Below are 16,408 nucleotides of genomic sequence, written 5' to 3'. Positions count from 1 at the left end.
TGCCTGATTAGGGTTTGGATGTAATTGTGGTTGGTTATTTTTTTGTGATGATTTTAATATTGCCTCGGCGTGTCAGTTTCTACCACGCGAGGGTTATCACACATTATGACGGTGTATATGTAATGTAAACCCAACGAGCTAATTTTCAACATGACTGAGGTAAGTACGGAGTAAAGTTTATTTTATCTCATAGAATAAAACTATTAAATTCTACGACAACTGGCTAGGTGTGGTGCGTATACTCAGTGCACGTTTTCATCGCGAATTTTCCGGATAATGTTTTTTTATGCGTTTGAATAATAAAATAACGATAACACGGCGCAAACGATAGGCAATTTAGCTACACCACTTTTGCAGGTCTATTCTTGCCGGTATTTCACAATAACAGTTATTGTTTGAGTTACTCATTCATAACAATGATATTTTTAACACTGCGCCCTGGTGTGATTTAGTGATAATAATGACTATAACAACTGCGCTAAAAGTGACAGGTGTACGACATAATACCAATTTGTGGCTCTTCAAAATAATCTATGGTCAGTAATAATTCACATCATACGTAATGTAAGAAATTTAATAAATTGTAATATTTCTGATTTTCAAAAAAATTCAATTTCTATTACCTATTTATTTCTATTTTTATAATATTTCTATGATGTTTAACGTTTAAGTGGATTGTGCATACATTTTAGAGTGTAAATAATATAGCATGAACGATTCCAAATACTAATTTTCTTTACGTCCGTCCATGTATTCCAGGTTCTAATATAAAACGTAAAGTGCAAAAAAATGTTCAACTTTTAACTGATAACTTGATTAGGGTTTGTTAAACTTTCGACCGAAAACCATTACTTTTTTATCAATATTAAGAAGTAATTTTCAACTGAACTGAGTTAATTTTCTTTTCAATAAAGTTAGGTATTTTTTTTCCTAATTCTTAGTTATATGAGTACTAAATATAGTTTAAAAAGAAAAACAAATTATACCCATCAAGTCGGTTTGGTCGATATAATAATAATTATCGACAACCAAGCCACCACCACCGGGACATTATATAATTCAATATGAATTATAATATAATATAAATTATAATATATACATTATATCATAATAATTTGTTATAGTATAATATATGACACGTGCCATGGGTTCGATATGATAAATTGTATTATATTGTGACCGCCGCCGGGGAATGTCATCACGCGGCCAGAGTTATTAAAATCGCTGCCCTCGATATATACACGCACACATGCACACTCATCTATAGATCCGGTGTATTTACACACCAGCCCTTCAGAGCTCTTTGCCGTCTTGTATATAGATGTACGTCACGGGACCAGCATAAAATATTATACAAGTATTATATTATAATATATCTATATATTTGCGTGTAATAAAGTGGCCGGAAATCATTTTCGTACGCTCCTCCGACGCCATCTTTTGTAATAATAAGTATTATACATAGGTACGTATGGGTACGCCCAAATAGCGAGTACTTTACGATATTCATCTACGGTATTCACGCTGCGATCATTCGGGCCGCATGCACGTGTCGTCTGTGCTCCGCTTATACCTTTTCCTTCCTAAACGATACATCTGTTCAGTCGACCTAAATGAGTTAAGCATTGTTCTAAAGATAAACACTTCTCCTGATCAACAGTGAAACCACAACCAACATTCTATAGTACAACGAAGAGCTCGGTGAGCATGAATTGTATTTATTATAATTAAGTATTATTTCGAGACAGCACAAGTACCGAGTGGTGGGTACCCCACCCGACCATATCTTATTAACCAGATAATGCCTCTGTACACTGCCTGACAGTCGTCTAATTGAATTCTGATAAGTATACTTATTGTTTTACGCAAATATCAGTCAAATTAAAAAATCCTATATTTGATTCGATCCAAACACTCAAAGCATCACTACTCCGTTTGATCCACTTCTCCAAACCCATCTATAAACAGGCAAAGAAAACAGTACTTTTTGTTTCAACTCTATACGACTCGTAACATTACGAAACAAACTGGACTGACCAAACAAATAACGTGTAGACAAGTGCCTAAATAACACCAACCTCTTATCCTATCGTCATGAAGGAAATAACCTATTACCTATGGGTATGACTCAATTATTGCATATTTGAATTATATTAACGCTTATTTACGCTGCGTAAAATATGGCAAAAATCACCCAATATCTATGTGCCCAAAATCATCAGACACGCCTGTAATCTGTAAACTCTCTCTCCAACTATACCCTGCAAGTTATAAGGGTTACCAAATGTACAAAAGAAAACTTCTCCATGGACATCAATATCAATCACCCACTAGACTCCACCAAAACAAATAACAAACGAAGCCGGCCCATCAAACCAAACAATTTACTAAGCCATAATAAATAGCATTGGAATACCACATAGTATGTGGACATGTGGTATTCCAATGCTACTTATTGCTGTCCTCTCAATGATAACAATATTAATAACGAAACCAATATTTTTAAATTGATTGAAAAATTTTAATTATAATATAATCCCTTATTTTTCTTCTCACTTAATCCGTCCTTACAAATACTATAAACAAAAAAAGTGATAACTAATTCATATGCATTCAAAAACCCACTAAAAAGGGTATCATACTAGCATCTCAAATTACAAGGTTAGGTTGCTTGTATTACAATTGCTAAAATAAATATAATTTTATACGTCGGTCGGTTGGAAAAGAAAAGAGCTACGTGAAATTTCCTCGGTATAATTTTCGTATAGTTTGCACGTAATCCATGAAAAACGTACTACCTACTACTACGTTCCGAGTGAACATTTAGAAAAGGGTCGAATTCGATTAATCGTTTTCCGATACTTCTAGGTGTATTTTTGGTATCGGATTCAATCTTAATTTGTTTTATCGAAACAACTACACAATGAGATGGTGCTGGTTTTATACATCTAATTTTGTTCTGACTGTCGTGACAAACGTTTGCAATTTTGTAAATCATGTTCTATTTCGTTGCAAAAAAATCAATTTTAATAGTAGGTAGACTACATTACATTTTAAAATAATAGTTTAGGTAAACAATACTGTTGTATAATGCTAAACAGTCGGAAATACGTAAACCATATCAAACGAAGTATACATTTTATTTTAAAAGAAAAAAACACTGAAGTAACCTAAATATAAATACGAAATCAGTGTTTTACAATAAAATTAAAACTACATTTACTATTGAATTTAAATATAAGTTGAGTTATATTCTTAATTTAAAAAACAATTTTTATTTGAAAAGTTAATAATCGCATGTTTTTATTCTCTGACAGAACTGAATACAAAATTCACTAACATAACCTTATAATTTATTATTAATTCTTTTACTCTTTATTATTAAAAGTTTTGTAAATATTTTTCAATGTAATTTACATCCATTATTTTGTAATGAAAAATTGATATTAAAATGCAATAGTACCAGAGAAGTTTTTCAAAGAATTTTAATTGTTTTTTTTTTTTTATAATGCAAATATAGAAGAATTCATTTTTTATTAACTTAAACTCCAATCTCGTGTATTAATTTGTCAAAGAGCTTAAACAAAAACCATCAACTACACAGATACTACACAGACTTTTTTTTAATAATGTTGATTGAAATTTCCTTTATTACCCATGACCCACAGTTTAATGGTGAACTATGGTTTTCCTGTCTTTACATAGCAATGAATTGAGATAAAAATAAATACAAATTGAGTAAAAACAATTTAATAATACATTATATTTGTATTAAATTATAATAATAGACCTGTAATATGTTTATAATATATACCATGCATACAATATCTGATGATGTATTTTTATGTTAAAATATGTACACGTTTACTCAGATATTTTCAGCACAAATAATATCTAAATTAATAAAATAACAGTATTAAAATGATTAATATTCACGGACATTTATGACTTGCAATTTATGCGTATTTCTTTTTTTACTACACAACTTGGTTAATTACAACTGCCGATTAATATTGTGTCAAAAAAAAAAAGCTATAATAACCGGAGCCAAACCGTAAAACCGACATTAAACCCTCTCGGCCTTTCCTGATCCGCCATGCTCCCCATTATGCTGGCATACAAGGGGAGTAAAAGTATATTGCTTAAGCCGTGAAAACATTTTATTTTGTTTTTATGGTTGTGACATTGCACGGGTTTTACGATGCGAGTTTGAAAAAAAATCTCGCTATAAGAGACATATCACCTTTGCCAAAAAAAATCAATTAATTTGACATATATTGGGCTTCTTTTAATTTTCTTGACAGCGAACGGCGAAAGGTCCGTTGTCGGATTTCCCGGCAGACCTCTAGTTTTCAACAGTCACTTTAGAGGACAAGAGAAGAAGGGTCGCTGTTTAAATTTCAATAAACATGGTTCTCAATTCGTTTGTTCATTTTTCACTGAGGGTTCTTTGGGGAAAAAAAGCAGTTTTAGCACTTTTTTTTCGACTAGGGTATATCGTAATAGGAATGCGTGTTCTCCTCGTTTTCCACTTCAACATCTCTAACGCGAGTTATATAGTCACAATAAAAAGCGACGATACTTTTTTTTATTTTTAATCTCCAAAACTTAACATATTCTCGAGGACCGTTTATGTAAAATATCTCGAAATGTGCGTCATCATGGTATTATTTATTGGCCCGTCCAGGAAATGGACGTTTCAAGTGCCTATATACTCGACAAAAGCCATTTTTGCTGGCCGAACTGCATATAATGTCTCTCAAAAAAGCAACATCCTTTTTTATTTGATTTGTGTGCGTGATTTAACTGTTTAACTTATTCGATTGCGTTCATTTAAACATCGTCGTCTTCTTTGATATCACCAAAAGCTAAATATATAACTGCTCATATAAAACGAGAAAGTTTTAAAATCGTTAACTTTAATGAAATGGTTTTTTTTTACAGAAATTAACCGTTTTAATCGTGTATATAATTTCAAGTTGCAGTGTTCGTCTTTTTCCGTGCGGCAATACAATATTTATTGTTCGTTGTAAAACAGCCAAACTACGACATTAACGATCAATATAATACTACGCACCATCTTTATATCGATACGCAGTGTTAAATTATATGAATAATGTAGATGGGTGGTGGCGGTTCGTCCCCCCCCCCCCCCGCCACGGTCTCGCACAGAGTCGTACCCGTCGATACCAAGTCTTCGACGATCTAAACATTATAATATACTATATAACTATATAACTATATAACTATATAGGTAATATATATATACCTACGAAATCGCAGGTATATATTAATGGTTAATTAAACCCATCTCTTTCAAACGTCTACGTGTACAGAGGCACTATTATGTAACATAATGTCTATGAACTTTGCGGCGCGTGTGTTGAGTAGGTATTTATATATTATACGTACAAATATGTAGGTATATATATGATAATATACGTATGCGCAGCCGTGTATAATGCGGCAATCCGAAACAATTTACCGCCGCCGACTTGTAAACGACCGTGTTTGTCAGCATATGGCCCCCTCCGATATCGATTTCCCGGCAAAGAATGATTGTTAGCTTTCGGCGCGGTGACGGACGGACGAAAACGGTAGCGGTGTAATGCGTGGTGGATGGTATATACCATACACCTATGTATAAAGTACGATACAGTGTGTGTGTGTGTGTGTGTATAATATACGTTTGGACTGGGGCCAAACTTCCTATACACACGGTGGCGGGGGTGGCGAGCGTGCAGAGTAGTGTGGTGTCGTCCCTAAGGCGGAAACGAGCCGAAAGGGTGTGCGTCGACGGCGGTGAAGGGACCGGTCGACGACGGGGGATAGGACCGCACTTGGCGTACGGGCGATGTCGGTGGGGAGGGTGGAGAGGATCCCATTATACGAAATTAAACATTCTCCGCGGCCAAAGGGGTCTTTATCGCGATCTATATGTAGGAGAGTACCGGCGAACGTGGGAATAGGGACGCGGGGTGCGCTTACGGGCGGGTGGATGGATGGTCCGCGGTGTGGCGGGGGAAGAATACGTCAACCTACGCAATCGGAATGGACGAGATAAGTACATGCCAGTGGATTGTATCGTAATAAATGAAGCGCGAAATAATATAAACGCCTCGGCGGGCGATGTTGTGTAAGTGGTTATTTTTGGTGCGGCGGTGGTGGTGGCGGAGCGACCTGTCGGCCGGCGATAACGCGTTTTCTCGACAGCCACCGATGCAGCCCTCTCTTGGAGATTGAATTAGAAAATAAAAAATAGATATACAAATAAATCAAAAATACTACGTTTATAAAAATATAAAATTATATACTACGCGTGTTAAGTCGACGTCGTCGACGCAATTTCTACAGTCGTAAGTCCGGCACCGGTGACAGTTCTTACATTATAATATGAATACATCGTCTGTAGCAAAAGATGGTTTTTAAATATAATATTATTACGCACGCCCTTCGTGTTGTCTTCGATTTTTAATTCCTGAACTGTATTCTGTCTGCTTTTAGAGTACAAACGAAACATAATTTGTTTTGTATTTTCTACGCACTATATTATAATATAATATGCACATAATTATTAAATTTATGGAATTTTTTCGTTTCATTCACTAAATAATAATGTTTGTCACTATCATCATTATTCGAATAGTTCTGCAAGTAAAAAGCTCTTGGTATAGGAATTTTACAAAATTCCTGGTTATTGCAATATTAATCATGAAGCTTTTGAAACATTTAGAGTGATAATGTTTAAGATATTAAGTATTTGTAAAACAATAAAAGAATGACGTGAAAAGAATTTTTAATAAACAACTGCGATAATTATTTTTTCAATAGAACGTGTATATTATATAATAATAGAAGTCTTCTAGGTTAAAAAAAAAAAATTCACGAACAATATTAATTCTCTCACTGACACTCGATGACGATATTATAATTGAATAGTATTGAACTATCCAAAACTAAGAATGAATAATAAATCTCGTCGGTTTTTTTCTTATTATTATATGATTGTTTTAAACACATTTTATACCTTCAAATTCCGATCGTACTCAACTGACTGCAATTTCACAAGTTACCTGATCCCCATCATGTAGCGCCAAATCAGTACAACCCTGGTGCTGGTATATATACAAATAGTAAATATAAATAAGGAAGATATGTATACGGAAGACGTGACTCATTTAAATCTGATTTCAGTGTAAAACCGTCAAATCCTCTAGATACACCATAATATATAAGCAAACGCGTTCGCGGGCCTATTTTTTCGGATTGCCCAAAGTAACCTTTTTTTCCTTTTTCGTGTCCTGCAGATTTAAGCTCGTACAAAGCAGCTAGGAAATACTATTTGAAATTTAAAAACTTAATAATAAAGAAATATCGCTCTAATTTTGAATTTATAAAGATCAATCTAATGATAAGACATAATAAAATTATATTTTTATTTATTATGTTATATACAATTTGATTTCAATAATATGATTTTACATGATTCAATTTAAAATCTGTTTATACTTTGCTCCGTATAGGCCTACCTGCAGCGGCAGAATTCGCTCCGCGATCGGACGTCTCCAATTTAATATTATACATTTAAGCATGCCTGTACGGGGTTCATGTTCATCGGAGTATAATATATATGGTTGACGTTTTAACAACTTTAAATCGAACATTAATTTGTATCTGTGCGAGTCACCGTCGTCAGTCGCTGCGCGTGCGCATTTCCCCAGGTTAAGCTCATTGTCTGTGCACCGCGCTGTGACGACAGGCCCGTCGGTGGCGTTGACGTGTGGTGAGGTGAGGGGTGGGTGGGTAACGGACCGACAGTTAAACCTGCCGCAAGTAGTAATTTGGCTGCTCGATCGGCCGGAAAGTTAATTGTTTCCGAGCGACGTGGCCCCGCCTTCTCGGCGGCCGCCGAAACTTAACGGGCGTCGTAAATCTTTTATTAGGTCCCGGGGCTCCGCGAGGAAAAACTTTACCACCGGCAAACCGACCGCGGCGGTGGTGAACGTGGTGTGTGTGTGTGTGTGTGTGTGTGTGTGTGTGTGTGTGTGTGTGTGTGTGTGTGTGTGTGTGTGTGTGTGTGTGTGTGTGTGTGTGTGTGTGTGTGTGTGTGTGCCAGTGGTAAGTTTGGGTAGCTCTGGGATACACGAGAGTTTCCCCGAATCAGAGCAAAAGTTTTGTGCACACAATATTGTCGGCGGTTTTTTTCAACCGATTTTTTTTCCCCCGTTCCTTTTGTCAAGAGCGTGGAACTCGAAAGTCGCTCTCGCCACAAGGCTATATGTAACCACTCGAGTGTGTACACTGTATAATACGAATGTACGGCTCGAGACTAAAAGGAAAAACTGTTTTACCGCTGAAACGTATGTTTAATGTTTATAATATATATATATATATGATATGTACAGGTACACCCCAACGAACACTAACGCTCGTTTACAATAGTAGTTGTTATATTAATGACGTGAGATGTGCTGTTTTTCGTATAAGTTTTTCGTTTTTTTGGTTTCACGGCCAGAGTAAAATACCTATAATGCATGCCTTCAACGCGGTTACATTGATGTTTGATCCTCGAAACGTTCGATTTTGGGACTGGAAATCGTTTTTACATATTACCTCGTAATATATTTAATTACCGAAGTTTAAAAATTATAATATTATTTAGACATTTGCCTGTTCAAGATTAGAGTATAATCTTCACGGCGGGGCAATATTTTACGGAATCGGTTATTACACAATAGTTGTTACTCATATTTCATAATAATATAGGCGGTTGGTCATTATTTATATACCTATCGTTGTTATATACATATCGGGCTGTTGGTTATTACTTTGAACTCTCAGAGAAACGATACAGTGCGTATGTGTATGCTCGAAAATTTTCAATCATACGTCGTAGTCATGACAATAATTACTGACTGAACGCATGTACCTCATAATGATATGACCATATTGTCCACTGTTTGACTGAGAAAATTAGTTTCAATTAATCTTTTTCACGTCCCAAATGTTCTTATATAAAGCGATGTACTGATGCGGGAAAATAAATAAATTGTGCCGTTATATAATTTTTCTGAACACGATTCGAGTGTATAATGTATACCGCATACCTACCTATCCGATTTTAAAAGAGATCGATAATAATTCTCTTTGACCTACACAGATTGCATGTATAATTAATTCATGTTTGCAATTAATGTATTGCACTATAAAGATAAGGTTTTAATATTTAACTTATCCCTCGTCTTAATTAAACATTGATTGCCTTACATGTTAACTAAAAGATCATTAACTTAATTAATATGAGTGCTTATCCTCTTGGTTAAATACCTAATCTAAAATCTTAAACATAATTATAGGTAATTTAACGGATTAGTGTGAAATTCGTCCTCTTATACAATATATTTTCAGTTATTTTTCAAATAAGTGCAAAGATTACAATTGTACACTGTCATAAAGAATATATATATTATATAAATGTGTTTTTTGTGTAAAATGTATTATTTTGTTTTTCCCAAATTTCGAAAATCTCGAATTCTCCTGTATAAATATGTTTTGTATTAGCGAACACGCACCAGCAGTTACAGCAGAACCATTATTTCGTATACGCACCATTAGCAGAAACTGTCCGGTAATCGAACCTAATGCTAGTTCTGACCATAATAATAATTACCGTAGCTGCTGGATAATGATTATAGTCGGTTTGTGTGCGCAATGTGTTTGGTAGCCGACGGGGGAGAGAGGCTCATTAAAGATCACAAGCGTCCATCAACGTTGATGAGCTCAAAAATTGTTTGTTAGTTTTGCCCTGCAAATAGGTCACTCGTGGGTTTGCGTTTGAGTTATGGAAGTTTTGGAGTTCGCAACGGCCAAAGTAAACAAGCCGGAAAATACCTGCAGAAGTGATAATATGACACGTGTAGTTCACTTAACTGATGTGTATATGGACATATTAATGTACTTCTACGTTTGATTGTGATCCTGAATTTGCACAGTAATATTATTCGCAGTCAGTGTGAAAAATGCTGTTTTCTAGTCATTGTTTGTCACGGTTTCGAATAAGTAATCAATAAATAATCTATTTCTGTGTAAATTGCCTATTTCCTGGTCGGTCGCTCGTTTTCGATATTTGTAGTCACTAATCACGCTACTCCTAACACTACATAGGTTTTCATTTTTAAAATCGCACACAATTTATTACAATTTTTGTAACAAAATTCTAGGAAGTGTAATATTTATGGGGAACATTTATAATTATTAATAATAATAAATATATAATATTAATAATTTTTGTGTAGGTATAAGAAAAACAACACGTGCGTGTCACAATAACGGTCCGTTTTTAAAGGTCGTTGAAAAGTTACGAGAACGATTTTAAAATACTGTTCATCCGTTTTTTATATATAAAAAAAGTAATAAAAATAATACGACAGAGATAGATTTCTCTCGTTGGATTTACTACTCTCGCGGTGTTATCTGCATTAGTATTTCACCCCCGTCTTTGTATGTAATCGGTTTATAATACGTTTTGTGTCTTATGAACAGTAAGTCTATATTAATTGATTGCCGTCAAACTCGATATACCTATAGATACGCTGCAGCCTATGGCTATGGGTTCACTTCTTGCAAGGAAATCGTACACATTCAGTTCCGAGTCGTTCGCGTAACGCGAGCCTAAATATTATCTATACATTTAGGAAATTAATTGAATTTCTCGGAAAAATTCGAGTTCCATAATATTGTTGTGCGCATCTACCGGAGGTGGGTGTGAGTGTGTCTGTATGTGCGCGCGCGTGATCAGGCGGACTTAGTGCCGAGGATGGTGATTGGCGCCGATGGTGCAGGGTGAGGGACTGGGAAAAAATCGTTTTCGCAAACTCGACACGTAACCGTTTTATTAGCACTCCAAAAATGTTAGAGAATACAAGGTAAGAAAAAAAAAAGAAGAAAACCCTACGACATCGACGGTGAATCATTTGCTTCCTCCGTGCACACTATATTATATGCATGCACGTATTGCGGTATTGACGGTTTGCCTCTTTATCGTGTGCGCGCGCTCTCGAATGGCCTTTACACGCAGCGGCGTGGGTGGTTGGAAACGGCGATGGTTAATCGTGCTCGGAGTGGATTCTCGCGGGAAAAACGCATTGCCGCGATTTTCCGTTAGCCGTAAGGGTGGTGGCTGCGGCGGCGGCGGCGGCGGCGTGCGTATAACACGCCGTAATAACGGGGCATACCCGCCACCCCGATTCGACGTTCAATGGAGGTTGCGACAAATTGCCGGGCGTTTAAAACTTTTTAATAACCCTTTTTATTTTTATTTTCGCTTTGTTTTTGTAAAAACCCACAACGTGCGCCCGCCCCCATAGGTATATACATATACATTGCGCCGGATCTGCTGGGACAAACAACAAATGGGCCGCAATTATTGCGGACGACGTGCGTCGCGGCCGGAAACGTTTCCGGACTAATGATCTTTTCATTCCTGCCCGTCCGAACGGTGTTGGTGGTTGCGGTGGCGATGACGACGGTGACGATGATGATGATGGTGATGATAGTGTGTGTGTGTGTGTGTGTGTAGACAGGATAAAGAAAACCCATACCGTCCCCCTACAGCAACCCTTCCGACCCTTAACCGTCATCGATGGATGCTGCTCATCCGAGGAATGTTATTGTTGTTAACCGACCCCGTCGTCGTATGACGTATTCCTTTTTACCCACGCGCGCGTGCGCACTCGCAATATGTATTATTAATGCACGGAAACGGAAGAAAAAAAATTTGTTTTTCCCTCAAAGGTTCTTCTCAGCGCTGCTCGACCAGTGAGCTGTGTGTAATCGAGCACCGACTTCCGGTCGACGTCAGAGGGTCCTTAAGGTTTCGGTTTTTTTCCTTCTTCGGCCTGGTATATCGAAATAGGAAGAAAAACCACCGCCACCCTTGTATTTTTTTCTCTTTCCATCGACGGTTGTTGTCGATAGTGATGGTTTTGGATTAAGCAATTCCCTTACCAACAATACGTCGAAAAATGAATCAAACGTGGGAGTAGGTGTATAATATTATTTATTCCGTCGAACGTGATGTCGAAGTGACGAATAGGCTATAACGTGTACATTTACTTTGGTTTCTATTTATACGTGTGTAAAATGTGTTATCTTTTAATAAAAATCTATCGATTTTCGTCTTGCTTTTGTTTATTAAACATTATGTTTGTTGCGTACAACCGTTAAAAAAACATGGCTCTAGATTCATCCATAACGATTTTCACACTAACCCTTAACCCAACACACCGATATCCTGTAAACAAAACGTTTGCGAATAATAAAGTTGATTTTAAAATAATTCTTCTCTTTAAATTTGAACTGGCAAAAAATTGTAAATTTTTATTTAAAATAAATTACTTCTTGTACGCTTTTTTTATAAAACTAGTAGGTACCTAAAACCTTTCTATATTGCTATCTTGATTCATTTTTTTTTACGCCCATCAATATTATTCATCTATATTATATAATATATCTATTTTCAAATCAGGGACGAGGGTATATATTTTATACTATAACGTTTTTTTATAATACGCTTTACTAGAACACTATTTTCGTTGTTATGGCTGCCAACGTCATAACACTAAACACATTTGCTGATTAAGTCTTTTTTTTCTTTAAACGTCCATTTTTACCCTTATCTTGTGTAGATATTTTTTTAATGGTTATATAATATGTTAAAGGCACTTTTCCCATATACTTACAATAATATATGTGTACATAGATATCACACACGAACATGTTCAACGAATTGTCTAATCTATAAATAAGTGTATATTAGTGGTTGATTTTAAATAATGTTCACTCGTGTTTTAAATATCCGGGCATTGAGTTAGCATTTTAAACAAGAACTATTACCTTTATACACCACAAGTTATAATTTATGGAAAAATATACTCAAGAACTAAGATCTCAGCTGTTAAAAAATATTCGAGTTTTTATACTTATTCGCATATTTTGTTTTAAATCAATATATTATTGTGCAGGTGTTAGTGGTTTTATATTATTATTTTATATTATTAAATTATTATATAATTTGATTTTGTTTCATCGTGTACCCTGCACGTATACATTGATTTGTAATTTACATATTTAAGCCGACATCCAATGAATACTACTTGTATTAAGTGATGTTCGCAAAACCAACTAATTGGGTACCTAGGTATCGTATATCCGTGATTTTAAACCATTGAAACATTTACCATTAAGCATTCATAAGTCATACTCCATATAAATTCGTAGAACCCAGCGTAAACGAAACCGTATTGTCTATATCAGTATAATATAATACTAACTATGAAGTATTATACTTTACAATATTAATCAACAGCGCTTTTCAGTGACACGATTTGTGAAATACCTACTTTTATCGAGAAACGCGGATGCGAATGGTTATTAATAAACTCTGTCTGAGCAGAATTGATTTCATCGAAATTGTCAGTGTTATCGACGTCGCATATAGCTGGCTCCTCGAATATAATTTTCCTATTTGACATCGAAACATATAAATTCTAGAATATCATTATAATGTGTGCTGCGCATAATAATATATAAATATAATATACCTATGCCAAATAAAATATATAATATTATACTGTAATTCATATACTAATGACGAAGTCTATTTTTCTTTTCCTAGCGGAGAACCACCACCACCACGGCGTTGGTTCGGGTTGCCGGTACCCGTCGTGGTTGACCGAACACCACACCTGGCACTCGTTGAACCACGGTCACGTTTACCATTTCTCGCCAAGAAACGGCACGTTGCGGAAGAGCATCCCGGGGGCCGGGCCGGACCACGACATCCGCGCTGCTTGTTACAAGGTAATCAACGTCACCGAAAACAAGGCGCTGATCATCACACATTACACTATCGGCTGGTAAGTACATGTCGTAACTTAAAGAGCGGTTTTTTAGAGTACATAATAATATACGTATAATACGCATGCATTTTTCTTTTTTCTTTTTTAATCACGACCGGTGTACCACCATACGACTACGTTATAAAGGGGTCGGGAAAATCTCGACTACAGATTTCCCTCTCGAGTTAAATATAATGTTGTGTTATGACTGTTATATGAGTGTTTGGAGTTGGTTTTATAATATTTTTTTTTTTTTTTTACTTTTCAACGTTTCAACCTCCAAACGAACATGTGATATTATATACATATATATACACACATATGCAAGTATGTGTGTGTGTATTTATATGTGAGTACAAGTGTGTTTGTATACACATTCTTACGAAAAACACTCTCGAGTACATTCATCCGTGTCGGCGTGGTTCGTATAAGTAATCAACCCCGTCTTTATTTTTTTCCAATTCTTATTCTCGTGTACGGTCATAAAGTAAAAGGAAGGGTAAAAGGGTATTCAAAGCTCGGCAAATTAAAACCGACGTTTTTATTTCCTTCTTTTTTTTATTATTTCTCTCAAAGTCTACATCATAAGTAGAATTTCGATCGAGGGAGGATTATTAATAAATAGTGACTATACACGATAAAAAAAATAAAAGCAAGTGTAATATTGCGGTGTTGTGAAGTTTGAATTTCACAAATGCGGGAATGTTCGTTATTTTCTAATGGTTGCCGTCAATATAATTAACGATCGAATATATACATACGCAGATGATACGTTATCTATACACATCCTGCCCCGACTATGTGCCGCCAGTCATTATTGTGGCTTGTACGCGCAGCGAAGACATTACTATGCACATCAATTTGAAGACATCAAATAATATAAGATCGTATTGAATGTTCTATCGTTTACACGGTACACAAATCAAAATGATGACCAGACGTGTTTATATAGTTTGCCTATCTTATTCGAACCATGTCCAAACTTAATAAATATTTCCACCGGTTAAAAGATTCAACGTTGTATTAATATTGTTGTACAGTGTCCCTTTAATGGTCAGCATAATTTAACCGACCGGTGACCACAAAACTACAAAAATCTCCTGTCGAGTGTATGTTTAATATTTAAGTATAATACCTACTTCAACACTGAGAACATCAGTGAATTTTCGGCACGAATATATTAGACAATAGGTAATAGGTATAATAGGTATATAGTGTTATTTATCAATTATCAATATAAAGTAACTTTAAATATTATAATATAAAGTGACTATATATTACGAAACCGTAAACAAATAATTTCGATTGCAATCGTTGAAAATAATATCCGATTTCTTAAACCAACATCCAAACACATCGATATTTTAAAAATAATATCAAGGTATATTGTTGTTCTATTATGTTTTTTTTTTCATTTATTTCCTTGTGTATTTCCATAACTATACTTTCAAAACGTTCAAACGATTTCCATTAGTGCAATTGTTAATTGTTTTTATATTTTTAATTACTGAATATAAAATAATTACTCATTCAACCGGGTCATTAAATTTGTAACGAATTATTAAATAATTATTATGTAGTCGTTTATTTTAGTAGTTTATTTAATGGTACATTTTATTTTGCAGCCAAAGCGGATATGCGTGCATGGGGTTTTATCGCCGTGACAGCCAAGTTGTTGAGGTCCAAGAGAGTGGTACGTATATGCAACTTAAGTGTCACACATAACTAACAGTCAAACATAAATGTATGCTAAAAACTTCGTCAAAAGTTTTCAAAACAAGCGTATAAGGTAGTTTTAATGGGAACCGACAGGTGTCAGACCAATATTATGACAAAATAGGCTGGCAAACTCACGAACGAAATTAAAATGTTTTACGTCAAATTTGGGCTGTGAACTTGTCACAATAAAATCGTAATGCTAACTTACGCTTACGAAAGTTTGCCATCTATCGAAATGAATAGTGTGCATTTTGCAAACTTTTCACTTAGGCGTTGATATTGTAAGACATACAAACTTATTTTTCCCGTTCTCCTAAGAGATATGGCTACGAAGAAAAATAGGAGTTGTTTGAAGCTATATAATCCACAAATCTACGAGTTTAAAGTATTGAAAATACGTATGACCATGTTGTAAGTTTATTTAATCATCATAGTTTTCCCATGCGATTCCTAAACAATCAATAACTACGTTGTGCGAATAAAACAATACGTGACGTAAATAAATATAACTGTATAATATGCATATTTAATTTAAACTATTTTGCATTTAAATATCAAACGTTTTCATTCTTGAAGGTTAGTAAAAATATATTCAAAACGTATATTAATCAAATGTCTTTACATGAAACAAATTAAATTCCGTGGATCTACTGCCTACAGGTATTCATATTATCTCTGTTTTTCTTTGACATTTGAAATTTCTGAATATAATATTATATTTAGGTATTTACGTAAACAAAAAAGAAAACAAATTTACAAGTTTCGTGAATTCGCAACTACTCAAAAACTAA

At 35.0% G+C, this 16,408-nt stretch overlaps 1 protein-coding gene across 3 annotated transcripts in view; it reads left to right on the top strand.

The window, feature by feature from the left end:
* The window catches only part of LOC132943994 (uncharacterized), a 151,396-nt gene that overhangs the window by 124,460 nt on the left and 10,528 nt on the right, over nucleotides 1–16,408 (top strand). For all 3 annotated transcript variants that reach the window (XM_061013194.1, XM_061013193.1, XM_061013195.1), the window contains exons 8-9: nucleotides 13,676–13,916; nucleotides 15,524–15,591. In XM_061013194.1, the coding sequence (XP_060869177.1) occupies nucleotides 13,676–13,916; nucleotides 15,524–15,591 (309 nt within the window). The remainder of the gene's footprint in view (nucleotides 1–13,675; nucleotides 13,917–15,523; nucleotides 15,592–16,408) is intronic.

This window comes from Metopolophium dirhodum, chromosome 4, assembly GCF_019925205.1.
Source record: "Metopolophium dirhodum isolate CAU chromosome 4, ASM1992520v1, whole genome shotgun sequence".
NCBI classification, from domain to species: Eukaryota; Metazoa; Arthropoda; class Insecta; order Hemiptera; family Aphididae; genus Metopolophium; species Metopolophium dirhodum.
Note: the sequence above shows the minus strand (reverse complement) of the source record. Positions and strands in the feature narration are given on the sequence as shown.